Source organism: Peromyscus californicus, unplaced genomic scaffold (genome assembly GCF_007827085.1).
Source record: "Peromyscus californicus insignis strain IS unplaced genomic scaffold, ASM782708v3 Scaffold_12__1_contigs__length_115047231, whole genome shotgun sequence".
NCBI classification, from domain to species: Eukaryota; Metazoa; Chordata; class Mammalia; order Rodentia; family Cricetidae; genus Peromyscus; species Peromyscus californicus.
Genome location: NW_026294413.1, coordinates 28376604 through 28394827, shown reverse-complemented (window position 1 = coordinate 28394827; position 18224 = coordinate 28376604). Strand labels below are relative to the sequence as shown.

Here is an 18224-nt window from a genome sequence, read left to right as displayed (position 1 = left end):
ATCCATGTTCAGTGTCATATGCTTATTTTATATTTATACATTTTTGCCTGAAGCAAATGTACCCTAGAAATAGTGTTCCAGAACGTAGCTTCTGGGGAGTACAAATTTAATATTAATAACCTCATTGTAAAATATGTAAAAGCAGTTTCCCCCCCAAATAAACTATTAATTTTTTTCAGTATTAATAATAGTAAACTTTCTAGTGCTATCAAACAATAATTTGAACAGCACGGTTCATATATATGTTTAATATTCAAGGTGATGAACAAGATGGATTTTAAACCTCATATTCCATAAAATCACATTCTGAAAATGAATGATAGACCTTTCTATTGAATGTTGATTCTTCTCATGACTGTAGTTAAGTTGATTCTTTTACTTGTGAATATGATTCTTTTACTTGTGAATATGCTGTTTGTCTTTACTAGGATGAATTTGCCTCCCTCTGTGTCTCTTTGTGTGTTTCTGTCAGTTCTGATGGTTGCGGAAACAGAAATAAAATGGACAAGGGATTGAACCATCAGGAGATCACAGCCATAGCTGCCTACAAAGTACACAGGCCAAGTCAGGGTGACCATACCTGCTTCTGTGACCTCTTCTGGTAGTGCATGTGGCTTCATGCTGCTGTTGGTTGTTGCTATTGCTATGGGGAGATGAGCAACACCCCCTAGCTATGGCAGTAGCCACCAGTTTCCTTATAATATTCAATGGCTTCTCTGGTATGAGAACCCACACATCCTGCCTTGAAACTTGTCCCCTTTTGTTGGAAATCCAAATCTTATTGGCCCTACCAGAATACCCAGAGAAACTGCAAATCCTTTATCTGTTCCCTCTGTCTGACACAGGAGACTGAGTTGACTCTGCCCCCTCCTTTTCTCAGCAATGTTCACTTTCAACTTGTTAAGTCACTTCCACTTATTTTCCCAGGGCCCTGAGTGCACACAGGAAGGAGAAATAATTTCCTGAGCAACAAGTCTGCTTTTCCTTCTCTGGGCTGCTCAAAAGGTCCACGGAAAAAGTGTGTGGGGGGTGTAATTCCTGCAGCTACACTGGAAAAAAGTGAAAGTTCCACTCCTTCCCTATTCAAGGTTAATGTCCTCTTCTACCAGGGACTTAGATAATTGGAAGACTCAAAACCCTCCTTTTGCAGAGAAGCTTCAGGCTCTTGTCAAGTGTTAGACATTTTTTTTTATACACATCAGTCTGTAAAAGAAATTACTAAATGGTCTTATTAAAAACCCAGATCCAGGTATTAGGGTGTAAAACTGAGAGATCAGAGGAATAGGACAAGCCACAGCCAACCTCACCTCACCAACTCCTCAGCTTCCAAAGACACCAGCTTCCTCTATACCCATGCTTATATGCCTTTCTGTCCCTGACATCTCACTTCTCTCTGCCCAGCCACATCCCTTCCTCTTCCTGCTCAGCTCTGTCATTTCCTGTCTGTCTGTACAGACCTCCAGACCTTTTTGGTTAACTAGTGTTGGAATTTAAGGCATTCACCACCACACCTGGCTCTGTCCCCAGTGTTGCCTTGATCACACAGAGATCTGGATGGATTTCTGCCTCTTGAATGCTAGAATAAAAGGTGTGTGCTACCATTGCCTGACATCAATGTTTAATATTGTGGCTGGATTTTTCCACTGATTCTCAGATAAGTTTTATTAGGGTGCACAATATATTTGGGGACACAACACATCACCATATCAGCCAACTTGGGATCATTGCCTGTAGCTCCTAGACACCCTATTTATGTCTAAGAGTAATATTGAATTCTGCTGACAATTAGAAACTTTACTTTGGGGCAGGCAGTTGGAAACTGACTTATGCAGAGGTCCAGATAGAATGGACCTTCAAAGCTATGTGACCCACTTAGGATCCTAATATTGATGAAGATAAGAGAGCATTGGATGCTTTTTTTTTTTCCTTCTCAAAGATTATTTTGAAGATTAAAAATGGCATCCAGGAAATTTACCAGCTAACTTAAGGTAGACTTGCTTATTCAAGGTCCTAATTAATCACCCACTGGCTTTCTGGAAAGGCTCTGGAACATATCAGGTATTCACCTCCATAGTCCCAGAAGCCTCTCAAAGCAGAGAAGCCATAACACTGCTTTTGCCATGTAGTAAGCCCTGGGTAGAACTAGAAATCTTGAAAAATTAGAGGTATTTGGTGGAATGAAAAGGTCTCAACTTTTGGAAATTGTTCAGGAAGTTCATGATAGCTGAGATTCAGAGATTCAGCTGATGAAAGACAGGGAAAATCTCTCATGTCATAATTGACTGCCTTGGGAAAACAGACAAGAGAGGAAATAATGGAAGTAGACCACAAGAAGTGAATTGGGGACCCACCAGCATCGTTTTGTGAGGCCTGAATGCAGATCTATTAATATTTGACAAAAACATGTGCAAAGCAACCTGCTCTAGTGTGTAGATGGCCTCCTCATAAGGCATCTTAGAGGCCCTACAAGCTCTGGGGGGCATTGTCTCAGCTGTATACCTTGGCTACAACCTAGAAGAAGGAAAACAAACATTTTCTCACAATGATATTCCAGTCATTCTATAAATTCCCCCACTGCATCAAAAAATAGCAAGTATAAGAGTTCCTGGGGGTAGATGGATACTGATGGATATGATTTTTTAAGAGAGCCAAGCCTCACTGTGGTTTTGAAGACTTTGGAATAGACTGAGACTGAGCAGAGAGATTTCAAAGCCTTGAAAAAGACTGTGATGTCTGTCTCAGCCCTGGTCCTCCCATTTGCATGTGGATGAGGCCAAAGGTATTGCCTAGGCAGCCTCACACTTGGATCCTGGAAAGGACTGATGGAATATCTGTACAAGAGACTTGACCTGGTTGCTAGTTGGGTAGCCAGAATGTACAAGAGCCATAGCTGCCACTATTGGACTGGTAAAGGGAGCTGATAAATTAACTTTAGTTCATCAACTAGTTCTGATATGCTCACACTCTGTTGAAGTCCTCTTTAGTGGGGGCACCTGAGACATGGCTATCTAATGCCCTGGTGATACAATACGAGGCTCTGCTTCTGAGTCAACACTGCATCATCCATTTCTATAAGACATCAGTCCTCAACCCCGCCAGTCTCCTGCCACACAAAAATCCTATGAGTCCCCTGCATGACTGTTTTGGGGTTAATGACCTGATGCAGTCTCTCAGGATTGATCTGACTGACTTCCTATCAGGGATACAAGACAAGAGACTGTTCAGATATGTGGGCAGTTTCCTCCAAGATAGGATCAGATATGCAGGGGTATCAGAGGTGCCCTAATATAAGACTATCTGAAAACAATTTTTAAGCAGGAGAACCTTAGCTCAATGAGCTGTGCTTTTGGCTTTGACCTAAGCACTCTGCTGGGGGAAAGACAAGGCTATTACCATATACATTGATAGGTTATATGCTTTCACCATGGCCTATGGCCCTGAGGTACTATTCAGGGAAAGAGAATTGTTAATCCCAGCATGAACAGAAATTTAAAAAGAGAGAGAGAGAGAGAGAGAGAGAGAGAGAGAGAGAGAGAGAGAGAGAGAGAGAGAAGAAATTTTATGCCTATTAGAAGCTATCTAGTTACTCAAGACAATGGCCACCATCCATTGCAAAAAACAAAGGGGTGGGGGAGATTCATCAGAAGCCAGAATCAACACAGTGGCTAACTTGGCTGCTTATGACGTGCCCAAGAACAAATGGGACCTCTCCGAGTCTTTGTAGCTGAGCTTATATTACAGCTCAGAATGCACCCAGGAGTGAGACTGACTGGGTGAAACAAGAACTGAACAAATAGCATAAACAATGAAGATGGACATTGTGAGTCTGGAAAGACGACACGTTATGAATCTTCAACAAGCCAGCCATCTAGAAGTCACAGAAACTGCTGAACTCAGATCCAGTTATTATGTTCCAAATGCGGAAAGCCTGATTAAAGAAACCACTTTTAGATCTGTACCTGAGTTCTTGTAAGCCCCAAAGGGGGAAGGAAGAGGTCTGGGTTTGGGGATATGGGCCTGGGAAACATTGGGAGCTGGACTTTACTGCAGTCTGGATTATTGATTTGGGCTATAAATATTTGTTCATGTTTGTAGACACATTCTCACGATAGGTGGAGGCTACCCCATAGAAGAGAGACTGCTACAATATTTACTGAGAAACATCTTTAGGGAATAATTCCTGGGTTTTGACTGCCCTAGCTTTGGGGTCTGACATTGTCTGATGTTCTTCATTTCAAAAGTGTCTCAAAATCTGATAAAAGTTATTAAATATTAATTAGAGATTATATTGTGTATGTATAGGCCACAGAGCTTGGGCTAGTTAGAAATGGTGAATGGGACTCTAACGGAGATCATCATCAAGTGGTCCCAGAAATTGGCAAAAAAAAAAAAAAAAAAAAAAAAAAAAAGAGTCAACCTCCTCCCCTAGGCCAAAATACTTCTTAACAAGCAGGGTTTACTCATTTTGAAATTATGTTTCACAGACTACCTCCCACCCCCCACCCCCGAAACATTTAATCACTCCTCCCTTCTCAAGCACTTTCAGGCTTTGCAGAAAGCTCCCCAGGCCATTGACCAGACTGTGAAGGGAATCCTGCTATTTACCTCCTCTGAGCCCATCCAGTTCTGCCCAGGATATGTGGCTTGTGTAAAGATGACCTCTGCCTGGACCCAGAGCCTGTTTGGATGGGATGCTACTCAGTCGTCTTCACCACCCAAACTGCTGTCAAAGTAGTCGATGTCATCCCTTTGGGGGGAAAAAGCCACTGAGGATGATGTCAGATGAGCTGTCACTTGGACTTTGGAACCCTTAAAGATAGACTGACGAGTTTATTAACCCAGGGTACACAATTCCCATCAGCCCCCAAAGTAGACATGGAAATTCAGAATAGAAACTGGGATAGCAAGCTCTGTCTTTTTGGTGAACTATTCTCTGATGTCCTTTTCAGGGATGGAACAATATGGATTTAGGGAAGGGAGCAGCTCAATAAATCCGGTTGTGGAGAAGATTGACTAGAAAAATGACTTCAGTAATTACAGTTTTATGCAGGTCATGACAATGGTGAGTTGTCTTGCTAAAAATTACGTACCTCCATAATGTACTCAAATCTCCTGGGTTGCTTGTACTATTTGTCAAAATATGGATCCTCTGAATCACTGCAAAGTTACACTACCTATATTATCAATGAGGTATATCACTAGAATGGAAAAGTGTTGAGGACTCATATTGGCTTTGATTCTATGTTAACAAATGTCAAAAATGACACAATTCTGGTATCGATCCTAATAGGGGAAGGAATAGGCAGTTCCTCTGACACCGACACCTCAGGCTTGATTGCTGGGGAACCAAAACTTTAGAGAACTCACTTTCTATGCTAAGATAGACTTAGGCCTAGGTAATTTGGATAATTCTATTTCCAGGATGGAGAGCCAACTTCACTCTGTCACAGAGGCTGTTCTACAGAAAGAAAATAGGCTAGACTTTCTTTTTATGAAATAAGGTGTACTTTGTATGACATTAGCGGAAATTTGCTAGCTCTTTCCAAACTGATCAGTGGGAACTAGGGAAAAAAAAAAAAACAAGACCTAGATCAAATAATTGGTATCAGTCTCGGTTTATTTGTCTGCTCATGGCTGACCACCTTACTGTCAGCATTAGCTAATGATGCATTCAGACCAAGCTAATGATGTAACCCTGCATCCTCAACTACATTGCCAACTACATCAAACAGAAAACAAACTTAGTTAAGCTATCCGTCCTTAGGACCAACTGTGCCTCCTAGAACAGGATGAGTCAATTTTGACTCATGTCCATGGAACCAGTGAGGAATATGACTGGGTGAGGCAGTGTAGAGGTTCCTACATCTTGTACTCTTGTTGAAACAATTTTCATGTTTAACTAGGATTTGATCTCCTTGATGGAGAATACCACAGAAAATTACCCAACCCTATTCTAGGAACTGAAGTTCAAGATTCCCTAGTTGACTTATTTTAGTTTCTATTAAACTGCCTCCTTGAGCAGAATTCCCTCCAGCTAACTAACTGCTTATCTTCACTTCTGTCAAATTGTTTGCTTAAGCAAAGACTCACCCTTCCATCCTTAGCTGAAGATTGAGAAGCCAAGACATAGTTTCTACCTTTCAAAACTCTGTGCCCTTGACACTCAGTGCTATACATAGGTTCAAATGCCTGAGTATAGTTCCTGCAGGAAATACTTTCAATTAGCTATAAACTGTGTCTGACTGAACATCTCTAGTGGGTTTCCCATAAAAGTTCCTTCTAGCACACCTTCAGTCCACCATCATGACTCTAATTCTCTGAAACTGTAAGCCCAATTAAATATTTCTGCAGTTACCACATGCTTTAGCTGCAAAAAAAAAAAAGGGAAATCGATTTTTTTTAATTAGCCAGGAATTACTCTTCTTGATGGAGGAGAAGGAACTACTCTTTAAGTTGGCTAGCTTTCATAGTGTCAAAAATTACCATGTAGGCTAAAGGGGAGAAAGACATTAATGCTTTTATCCAGTTCAGAATGGACCATGAATGCCATAATTCTGATTGTCCAGATAAAATGTGTCTACTGGTACAATAGTGGTACAAATGTTATGGGAATAGCAACATCTTTCTGAATTGACCTGAAGTTTGCTCCACAGGAAGCAATCCTTGTTTAGTAAACTTATCAAACTTCTGTGGTTTAGGAGGTCATATTCAAGGGACAACCTACTATTATTATTTTGCTAAATGTTTATATTGCCAAAGAGCCCTCTAAATATTTATGTTCACACCGATGCATAAGTCTAGACCTCCATCAGCAATTATCAGAGAAGTTTCTTTTCGTAGTGGGTAGTAGTTAATACAGAGACTCAAAACTCAGAAAATTGCTGGAAATAGGTGACTGTGAGTAGTCATCCCTAAATAAAACATCAGTTTCAAGCTTCCCTCCTCTGGGGCTCAAAGAAAGTCTCTGAAAGGAGTTAGAAAATAATTTAGGAACTGGAAGATAGTGAGTAACACCGTGAAAAACTGTCTTTTAACATGACAGTTGATCTGTTGTACTCATAAACCTATAGCAGCTTTAGTTACCAGCACAAGGCCTGAAAATGGTTAAACAAGTCAAAACTCCAGCAAGATGAAGAATGTCTCAGGAGGCCCCATCTCTGCATGAGATTATATTAACCTGTAATGGAAGCAAGGGAGTGATAGTCATTTTCTTTGGGTTTGTTGCCAATGATAGGTTGCTCATGCTCCATTATGGGATGTCTTTTTGTATGCTATTAATATGTGTTGTTCTGATTGGTTGATAAATAAAGCTGTTTTGGTCTATGGCAAGAAAGCTTACAGTCAGGTGGGAAATCCAAGTAGAAACACAGAGAGAAGGTCAGGGTCAGGGAGATGCCAGCAAACCACCCAAGGAGCAACAAGATACCCACAGACTGGTAACACCATGGCCACATGGCAACACATAGATTGATAGAAATAAGTTAAGTTATAAGAGCTAGCTAGCAAGAAGCCTGGCCCATAGGCCATACAGTTTGTAAGTAATATAAGCCTCTATGTATTTACTTGGGATCAAGCAGCTGTTGGACACAGGTAGGAGAGATTAGTCCCAACCTCGGACCAGGCAGGACTGGAGAAACTTCTGGCTACAAACAGCTATGTGCATATTTGGGAAGCTCTAATTTGAAATAGTAGGATGATATAGCAAAATAAAGAAGCCATGAAATTGAGGTGATCAGAGTTTGGAAAGATCCAAAAGAAGGAATTACAGGAAGAAAATTGGGGGTTGATATGATCAAAATATATACATATATAAAATCCAGAAAGACTAAATTAAAAATATTTCAATCTTTAGAAGAATATTTTATGTGAAATCTTTACCATCTAAAATCAGTATTTTTTCTACTTTAGATTATACTTAAATACTATTAATTAATGAAAAAGTAAAATATACTTAACCATATATTCACAAATAATTCTGTGTTTTCTAATACCAATGGGATAAAAATATTGCACCAAGATCATAGGGCATTACAATTTTAAATTTACAAAACACCAAATTTCAACAACTGCTCTTTCAATAGCCATATTCTTATTATTGAGCAAGATGATTATTAAAAATATTCATTATTCCACATTTTTATGGACATGCTCTAAAGCAGAAGCAAAGTTATGTGTTAACTACACCCACTCTTTCCACTTAGAAATTTTAGATAGAAACACATAATAAAATCAACACAGATGTTAACTTACATTATAATTTTCAATATGAATTGATGAGAAGATAAAATATAGTTACTCTAAAACACAAAACAGGATATTATTTGTTGAGAGGTGAAGGATATCTTTGAAAAAGACAGACAGAAGTGTCTTATTAAAAAATATCTCTTCAAAGAGGAAAACTAAATGTGGGAAAGGCTGGCTGAGGATGCACAACTAGCAGATGAGAAAAAGTTAGCTTGTGAGGCAAGTGCACTGGTCACTTATACAGAAGGACACTGAGTGTGATAGTCATTGGTCAGCAGCAAGGTCAGAAGTGCTGTCCAGAAAGCAGATGGATGGTAAATCATTCATGTCTGGATACCTATGGTAGATACTGCTGTGGATGATTGATTGATAAATAAAGCTGATTTGCCAGTAGCCAGGCAGGAAGTATAGGTGGGACAAAGAGGAGAATTCTGGGAAGTGGAAAGCTGAGGCAGGGAGACACTACCAGCTGCCACCATGAGAAGCAGATGTTAAGATGCTGGTAAGCCATGAGCCACGTGGCAACTTATAGATTAATAGAAATGGATTAATTTAAGATAGAAGAACTAGATAACAAGAAGCCTGCCATGGCCAAACAGTTTGTAAACAATATAAGTCTGTGTGTTTACTTGGTTGGGTCTGAGCTGCTACAGGACTTGTGGGTGAGAGAGATTTGGGCCAGGCAGGACTGGAGAAAATTCCAGCTACAGATACTTATAAGAATCAGAATTCCTAGAAGAAGCTATATCTGCAAAGGCTGAAGACAGGTTAAAACTGCAATGCTGTGAATAACTTTAACTGCTGCAGGTCCAGAGCCTAATTATGCTTTATCCTGGGCTATCTAGAGCCCTGTAAATATAGCCATTCTTTTCTTACTCTGTCCAACCAAACATCCTCTGACTAAGAGATAAAAGACTTTGGAATTTGCTAACTTCACTAACCCCTGGTTTCCACCAAACTAAAGGCTAAGAGTCATCAGATAACATCCGATGTCTATAACTGAGATTTCTCCACTTTGCTGTTCCTATCAATTTAATGTTTCCACCAATGAATTTTAAAGGTTCTTTGACTCATTACTTCCTTTTTCAGTTACTATAAAAATTGCATCAAACTGCTTCCATATTGGAACATGGAATTTGGTGTAACATAAATTTTTGTTCTAAAAACACAATCACTCATGTTTGGCTCCAGAATAAACCATCTCTTTTCCTCTTTGAAGTAAGAATTGTATTGTTTTCCTTTTTATGAATACTTTGATCAGTGAGCATTTTATGATATAGATCATGATCAATAACTCTTTGAATTAATAGTTATGATTCAGTAGAATTCTTCAAGGTGAAAATAATAGAGCAAGGAACACTGAAAAAATGATCATCCTTTACCTTTACCATTTTCACTGATTTCAATGTTATAAATGAGTGGATTATATGATGGAAACCAAAGATTTAGAGTGAGATAACAGAGAAGACCACTGGATTGGAAGAAGGTATTAATTGAGAAGAACAACGAACATTGGAGATAGAAAAATATGGACAGAAACGAAAATTTCTAAGGAAAATAGTTGATGTTTGAGAAATAATGAAAATAGTAAGAATGCTGATGGTGATAAATATGATCTTTGTGTGTTTACTTGTACATGCTAATGCATGGAGAGCTGTTCTCCTGAGATAGAAAAAAAAATTGAATAACATAGAAGGGAGCTTAATTAAATTCTGTATGTATTACATTTAAATTTTCTTTGCTCCATTTACCTAGAGGTCAGATAAAAAGGTGAATGAATGAGACAAGACAATGAAGGTTTAGACTTAGAGATGGAAATGCAGAATCCTTGTCTATGGATGGTCACTGAAAACATGGAGTCAGAAGATTGTACTCTAAGTATCTTGAAGTCATAAGAGCAAGCGAGTAAAACATGGAATAGAGTTTTCCTACTAGAATCAATATAAGCTATGAGATATATATATATATATATATATATATATATATATATATATATATGATACAAATATAAATCTGAGAATACATTAGTTTTTGTCTTTTTACATAATATATGAAATTTTGGAAATATATCTGGTGCACATGGAATTATGTATTTTAACTAAGTTTGGACACAGGTGTATGTAAATTAGTGAATAAGAATATAGATCACCAACTTATTGTGCAAACGTTTTCTAAGGGATATGATCAAGAAAATAGCAGACTGGGCTTTGTTAACAGTGGTATAAGGTAGTAGGTACTCAATGTAGTAGTATGGGGTGAGATGGCAGAATTCTGGTAGTAAATTAATTTATGTCTTTCTGCTCATGCATCTCTCTGTTTCAAGTCCATGAAAATTTGAGCCTTTCAGCATTTGAAAAGTTATGAGTAGCTTTGTTCTAAGTGTTAAAAACAAGTTTAATCAACTGAGGATTCACACTCATATAAAACATTGTTTCTATCTGGTGACAGACCTAATAAAGAGAAAAGAAAAAAATAACGAGTAAAGAAATAATAGAGAAAAGGCTCATCTTTGCTTTATGGTTGAGATAAATTTTACACTATAGAGTTGATGGAAAATATGACAAACATTAAGTTCATATCAAAGTTTTTATATCTTCGAGACACAAGAAAAATCATTATGTGGTTCTTAGTTTGTATAGTCATTCAACATTATGAATACTATGCAGCTTTTCTAATATGTTAAACCTGCATTACAGATTAGTTAGAATAAAGTTCTAAATTACAATAAAGTGTTTCTTGAGTATTTTACTTTGGAAGTCCTTTATCTCCTGGGCAATGAGCCCTACTCTAATCAGATATTAAAATATCATGTATTGAAAATGACTAATTGCTGTATTTACTGTGTCATTTTCAGTCATGAACACTGAACCAATCTCCTGTAAAAGCATAAAAAGACAAGATACTCTCAGAAGTGACTAAAATGAATGTCGCATTTATCTGCATTCCATATGAATTTGGTAAGAAATTTCAAAAGGAATTGGGTGTATATTCAACAGATTCAACATGCAAAACTTCTTGATACTCTAACTCCAACAGTAAAGAGGATGTGGAATGGTACTTGCATTTTATATTTTCAGAATTCTTATCACTTACAACTTATTTTCAAAAGTAAGCCTGGTAGATTATTCCTAGCTGGGTTCTTGGTTATTTGTTTTATATTTTAAACTTAATTATAATCTATCATCTCAGTTGTTCTTTAGTATTTGCCAATTCCAACTTTAATGAAGACTTTATAAAACACTAATTTCCATACTACTTCACTCACTAAAATATTGCTATACTGAAATGTCAGCTATTTCTTATTTATTTGAAAATTACATTTGTGTATGTGTACATATGTATTTAGTACAGTATTTTCTGCGCTGTGTGGGTATCAAATATTTTTCTAAAGGAAGAAGTCATGAATTTGAATTGCTGCAAGTGTCTGGGAGGAGTTTTAGTAGAGAATATGAAATATGTGTGTGTGTGCATTCTAAATATTTGCATTTATGTGTGAAGTTACTAAAGAATAAACAAAAATGAAAAGAAAATTTTACAATAAAGTTATTCCTTTAAAATATAAGAAATGAGCCGGGCGGTGGTGGCGCACGCCTTTAATCCCAGCACTTGGGAGGCAGAGCCAGGCGGATCTCTGTGAGTTCGAGGCCAGCCTGGTCTCCAAAGCGAGTTCCAGGAAAGGCGCAAAGCTACACAGAGAAACCCTGTCTCGAAAAACCAAAAAAAAAATAAAAAATAAAAAAAAAAAATAAAATATAAGAAATGACTGGTAAATATTTATCAGAAATTCTCCATTCCTTGAAGTTTTGAGTTCATTAAAAAAATCTAGGAAAATTTAATAGGTTAAGCATTCTATGTACTGAATAGATGAGCTCTCACAGTTTATGGTATTTATTGTATCTGATTATTATGAATTTAGTTAACTATTTTACTTCATTGGCTAAGAGAAAAACTTAGATTTAGGCCTCACATGTGGAAAACTTCTGATATACTTGAACACTGTAAATTTTTTTTAGTAAACAATGATCTTGCATTGTGTGAACCATATTAATATATCATTAGAATATGTTCAAGGCTCTTAAATTCAAGTTAAGAATTATTTTATTGAAAACCTTTTTAAAGATAATGATATCATATAATATTGTTTATCATTTTATTTTATATATTTCCCAAACAATATATTTCATGAAAAACTGATTTAATTAAATTAGAACTTAAAACTTTCTTCTGTTTCTAATTTGTTTTTAAGAGATTATTCAACATTTTTAGCTTATTCATTATCATTTTTGAGAATGTCTACTGTATTTCTTCTGTAATGTATTCTGATATCATATGAATCTAAATGCAAATCCTTGCATATCCTCATCATATACTCAGACAAAAATGTTATATTTAGAATAATAATGACTCAGTACCCTAAAAATTGTAAAACTCAAGAGTTGCTTGTGTTCCAAGGATTTTCTCTATCTTCAGTATAACAGAACTCCATGCAAAGTGTCATGCTTGAAATAAAGTGGAAATAAGTGTTGCCTGCGTATTCTGAATGCACAGTTCTAATACTGAGCCAAAAGAAATCACAACAAATGTCCTCTGAGGAGTTTCATTCTAACACTTGCATGGAGAGAGGCAAAGGTGAGCAGAAAGTAGTAAGAGAACAAGGATTATAGTTCGCATAGGGTCACACCAGTTGGGAGGAGAGGCGGAGTTACGTCAGTGCTGTGGTTTTTTTTTTTTTTTTCCACTTTGTTATTCCACAGACACAGAGTAACGCCACAGGGATTTGAGACTATCATGCTAAATCAGTCATGGGCTGAATACATGAATTGCATTTTGATGGTGTTCAAAGCTGACTTCACCCAGAACAGATAAGGGAAAGACATATTTTAATAACAGAGGGTGATGGAAGGACACTACAGTCTATGAAATATGAGAACTATTCAACTTGAAGGTTCCCCCAAATGTATGCATGTTCATTGAATAGGTGTAACTGAAAAGTTGTTAAAAGAGCATATGTATGAGCCAACAGAAACGAAAGAGCGAAGTTTTAATGAGATGGCAACTTGGGTAATAAAAATCAGGCTAGCATCTAGCTCAAATTTTCACCCTGTAGCTTTCTACCCTTAGTGAAGTGGGAGAGAACAGGAGGTGGGTATGGTGACAGGAAATCGGGAACTCTTCTGACACCTGCCCGGTGGGAACTTACTGTACCTGTGTCCACATCCTTCACCTGTTGCCTGGATGGAGCTGGCAGGCTCCGCTTGGAGCTCTTTCAGGGCCAATCCTTTGTCCTGTGGTCCAGGAAAGTCCATGCCTGTCACCACCTCCTCCTCTAGGGACTCCACGTAGAAAAGAGTCCTGGCGGGCTGCTGGGTGCCCTGCCCGGGAGCCCCTTGTAGCCTCGTGGCAACTGGTAGCAAGGTGCCATTCAGCGGATTGAAGGGAGAGGGTGAAGAGGACGATGATGACGATGAGGAGGAGGAGGAAGAAGGTTTCTTCCAGAAAGCGCTCAGACTGCCCTTTTCCTGGCTTTTGAGCAGTCGACTCTGGCTAGGTCCCCAGTGCTCAAAGCTGCCTCCGCTGTCCGGTTGCAGGCAGCTGCCCCCGGCTGGGCTACCACCCGAGGCTGGCGAGGGATGGCTGAAGAGTTTCCAGCGGAGTCGCAGGATGTGCTTCACATCGAAGTCTTTTCGCCCGGAGCCGGACATGCTTTATGCACGGAGAGCCAAGGGACTGCAGCTCACACACCAGTAGCCTGGCGAGCTTTCTGGGGAGGCCAGTGGCGTTTGGAGAAGGAGCAGGAGGCTGGATGCTCTCCGTGTACACGGAGTGCCAAAGGTGGCCAAGGGGGCTGCGCGCCTTGCTGGAGAACACACCAGCACCGTGAGCGCGCTGCAGAGCCGCGGCTCAGTCTGGGTCGTTTGCCCAGGACCTGGGTTTTGGGAAACCTCCGGTCTAGCACAGAGGAAGTCCTGGGACACCAGGGGTTTATAATCCAGGAAGAGCTTGCAGGGACCCCCCGTAGTGACCACCCGGAGGGAAGAGAGGCTGAAAATGCTAAAGGGAGGGAGGGAAGTCTGAGCTCTTCCTAGCTCCAGAGGTGGTGGCAGCTGGATCCACCTCCCTGATGAGGAGAGCCGCTATTCAGATCTCCTGTCTTCGCTGCTCAGAGTTCGGGGCTTGATGAGTGCAGAGAGAAAAAGCGCCTCAAGTCGAGAAGTAGTGCATCTCCCCCCACCCCACCCCCCAAAAAAGCCGGCTCTCTGCACCTGCTCCCCTGTCCCTGTCCTCTGGGAAAATACCCTGATAGCTTGCCAGGTGTCCAAAGGAAAGTCAAATGCTTTCTGAGATGAAAAGAGGGGGCGCTTTTATATAGTCAGTTTGTAAAAGAGAAAAATAAATATCCCAGGAAAAACAGAGCAGCCAAAGAAAAGCCCGCCGGGGAATCTGTCAAGGTCCTCACTGTATGATTTTTCTCTCTGCCTCAGCGCCTCCTCCTCCTCCCCTGTAAGTGACGCAGATGTGCACTGGGGCCTATACTGAGAGATGGAGGGAGGGAGGGAAGGCTTCAATCTTCTTTATGCAAGTGAGTCTGCCGCTCTTATTGTCCCCGTGCGGAAGTCCTGTCACCTTTTTTCACCCTCCTTCCTCTCTACATTACTGTATGGCAATAAAAGTAAAGCAAACAGGCAAAATGCTTTAGCATCAGTAAACACCAAACATGAATCATGGCAGTGGCAACTTAATAGGCCGCCGCGGTGGGTGTGCAGGTTGCAGGTTAATGGCTTGAATTATTTAATAAGCCACATCCTTTAACCTTTAGCTTCCTTTCCTCTGTAGTGAGACACAGAAAAAAAAAGTAGCCATGCTGTCATCAAAGTGTGATGATGCCATCTTCCTGGCACTTACGTTGTGATTCTGATACTAATTTACACAGACATTGCTTCACCCCCAGGGACCAGAGACTCACGGTTAAGTTTGAAGATAGGCTGACTATCAGCGACAGGGTTGGTACAATCAGTATCTGGTGAGAGCTTCAGAAGAAAAGCAGCTTGTGGTGCGCCACAAAAAATGGAATGAAATGATGACAGAATATTTGAAAGAATAACTCGTGTTATACTTACACAATCATTATTAAGTGCACAGGAGAGCGTGGACAAACACCAGCACAACCACAGGCTACTCTCCTGCAAACAGATGCCTGGGAAGGGAGGGGGTGATTTTGCTTCAGAATGGTGAGGACTGTGATTCCTTTCCATAAAAATACTTTAAAATGTCTTGTCTTTCCCTTAATGAACCTTTAAAATAGGTCCCAGTATCTTTAATCACGGCTAGGGGACCAGGAAAGCTGTCTGTTCCCTACTCATTCAACCAGGAATACAGTAGTGTCCCTTCTTGTAATTCATGGGTTTGGCAACTTCCAACAAAGCATAGGAATCGAACACCACAGTGCAGGTTGATGACTCTTCTGTTACCCCATTGTTGAAGAGCAAACTTAAGTAGATACAAAATTAAAACCAGAAACCTTCCGTAGATAGGATTGAACATCTTAATGAAATAAGAAATCAAGATCACAAAGGCCACAATTTCAAAAGAGGAAAGAATCTCCATTGTATGTTTAAACATTGATTTAAGCAGGGACAACTGTACTGAAATCCCTTGTGCTTAGATTTTTCACTCACTATTTGGTGATTAAACAAACAAACAAACAAACGCAAAGACCTTTGAAAGCAAACAGGGGTCACAGATCATTTATATCCAAGAATGAAATCAAGTATTTCCCTTAGTGCAAAAATAATGAGCATCCAAGCATATGAAACTACATGTTACAAACAGCAGAGAAACCTACCTTTCACAAGAGATAATGTGGAAATTTGAATGTCCTCCAATCAATTGATTTCTGTATAAAGTGCTACCCTACAGATTTTCTAATTTGATTTTTTAAATCAGATTATATATACAAGTCTACCTTTGCTTCATTAGATAGTACTTAATGCCATAATAAACTGGGACATAAGATTAATTTACTGTTAATGAGAAATTTAATTTTTATATTCTCACTTTTCTTTGAAATTCTGATACTACTGTCCATAGTTTAGAAATTATCCCTTTATAATTCAGTGTTTTATATGAGTTATATGATATGTATGGTTGAATTTTGATATATATGAAGGTGAATTTAGAATGTTAAGTCATAAATAGCAGACGATTATTATAGACAGATTTTGGTTCAATCACACTCTTGTGGCAGACCTATAGTAATGTTCACTATTTTTGAAACACTGTCACTACTTATTATTAATACAACTACTTTTTCTGTTGATCATTCTAATCTGCATATATTATATGTGTTTGAAATAATTACCCTTCCAAGGAAGATATATAAACACCATTAAGCTGAATTACTCAATCAAAACATTAGAAATTACAAAATAAATTTTTCATGAAATCAAGTCAGACTGAAATGATTGGCAAATATTGCCATGGCCTGCACAGCCATGGGTATGACAGAAACATGGAAAGGTTGAAATGGTAGACAGAGACACAAGACTATGGGTTACAGGATGAACAAATTTTATTTTTCCCAGTGCTGCTTATATATTGTTTAGCTAGCTACTAGAAACAGCGTTACAAGCAAAGCTTAAGCAGTGCCTTTGACCCCCTTAGCTAAGATCTTTCACACTTCCCTGCCACAGGGCAGCCTTGTTTTGCCCCTGGAAACATTCCTCCTAGTTTTATTCTTACTGTTTTCTCCCAGCCAGCCTAGAGGCTAAACCTGGCTGAGGGTTTGTGCTTGAGAAAGAAACTGCAGACCATCTGGACACGTCTGAAATGATTACCCTTCAAAGAAAAATATATAAATATTATTAATCTAACTTACCAAATCCAAGATCAGGGCTTACAAAATAAAGATTTTTTTTTTCATGTTGTTGTTGTTGTTTATGAAATTAGGTTAAAGTGAAATGATTGGAAAATATGACAATATTACTTTTTAATGCACTTATGAGAAATAAATAACAGAGGAAGAAAGAAAGGAAGGGAGGAAGGGAGGGAGGAAGGGAGGGAGCGAGGGAAGGAGAGAGGAACGGAGGTACAGGAGTGAGTAGCGAGGAAAATATGTGGACAGGAGTGAGGGAGAAAGAAGACTTAATTTGTTTGGATCTCATGAATTTTTTTTGTTATTACAAAAATCCTTTCAAAAATCTTTTTAAATATTTCACTGTTTATTTATCCACTATTCAAAATTTAATTACCACATACCAGATCTAATGACAGTAGCAAAAAAAGATGAAAGAATTGTCCTCCTGGCAGCCTGTCGGTTCACACAGGAAAACTATTTAACTTATTCTAATTTATAATTGACTTGTGAGTCAATTTAACTAAAATTTCAGCCAAGTAATTTTACAGAGAACACTAATATAATGCAATCGTGCTTAAGAATATTGACAATAATGCTACAGATTACTTTAAAGACCAAAGGGATTCATATATTCTAACACTATTGTTGACATAAAATGAACTTCCATTCAGTCAATCAAGGTCTTTTAATGAGTATCCATATGACTGCCATAGTTGTCACACAATTCAAACCAAAAGACAGAGAAAACATCACTAATTACCACAGCATTCAGATGTTAAACTACTCATACAACAATTAAATCTAACTCTGTTGTTAAATGTAACAATTGAAAGAACTCTATATGTCAAATATTTGTGTAGTAAGAAAACTTAGATTTGAATCCAATTAATTTCTTGACTAAAAATTCTTACTTTTCCTAATTATTTTCAGGAGAAAATCAATAAAATTGTGCAAATTTGAGACTAGCGACTGTTTCTTTTAGACATTTTTGACAGCCTTTCTACAACATCTGTGAAGATGTTTTTAAATAATACTGTATAGGAATTACCATTTTAACAAATGCTCATATTGAAAAGTTTTTCTTTTCAGAAAGACACTACACTTTATTTTTAAATTAATGTTGTTA

The 18224-nt window shown here is 38.4% G+C and overlaps 1 protein-coding gene across 1 annotated transcript in view; it reads right to left on the bottom strand.

Annotated features, from left to right (window-relative positions):
* The window catches only part of Klhl1 (kelch like family member 1), a 335255-nt gene extending 320530 nt beyond the window's left edge, over nt 1-14725 (bottom strand). Inside the window, exon 1 of the mRNA XM_052732608.1 lies at nt 13450-14725. Within this exon, the coding sequence (XP_052588568.1) occupies nt 13450-13946 (497 nt within the window). The 5' untranslated portion in view covers nt 13947-14725. The remainder of the gene's footprint in view (nt 1-13449) is intronic.
* Between the last annotated feature and the right edge of the window lie 3499 nt (nt 14726-18224).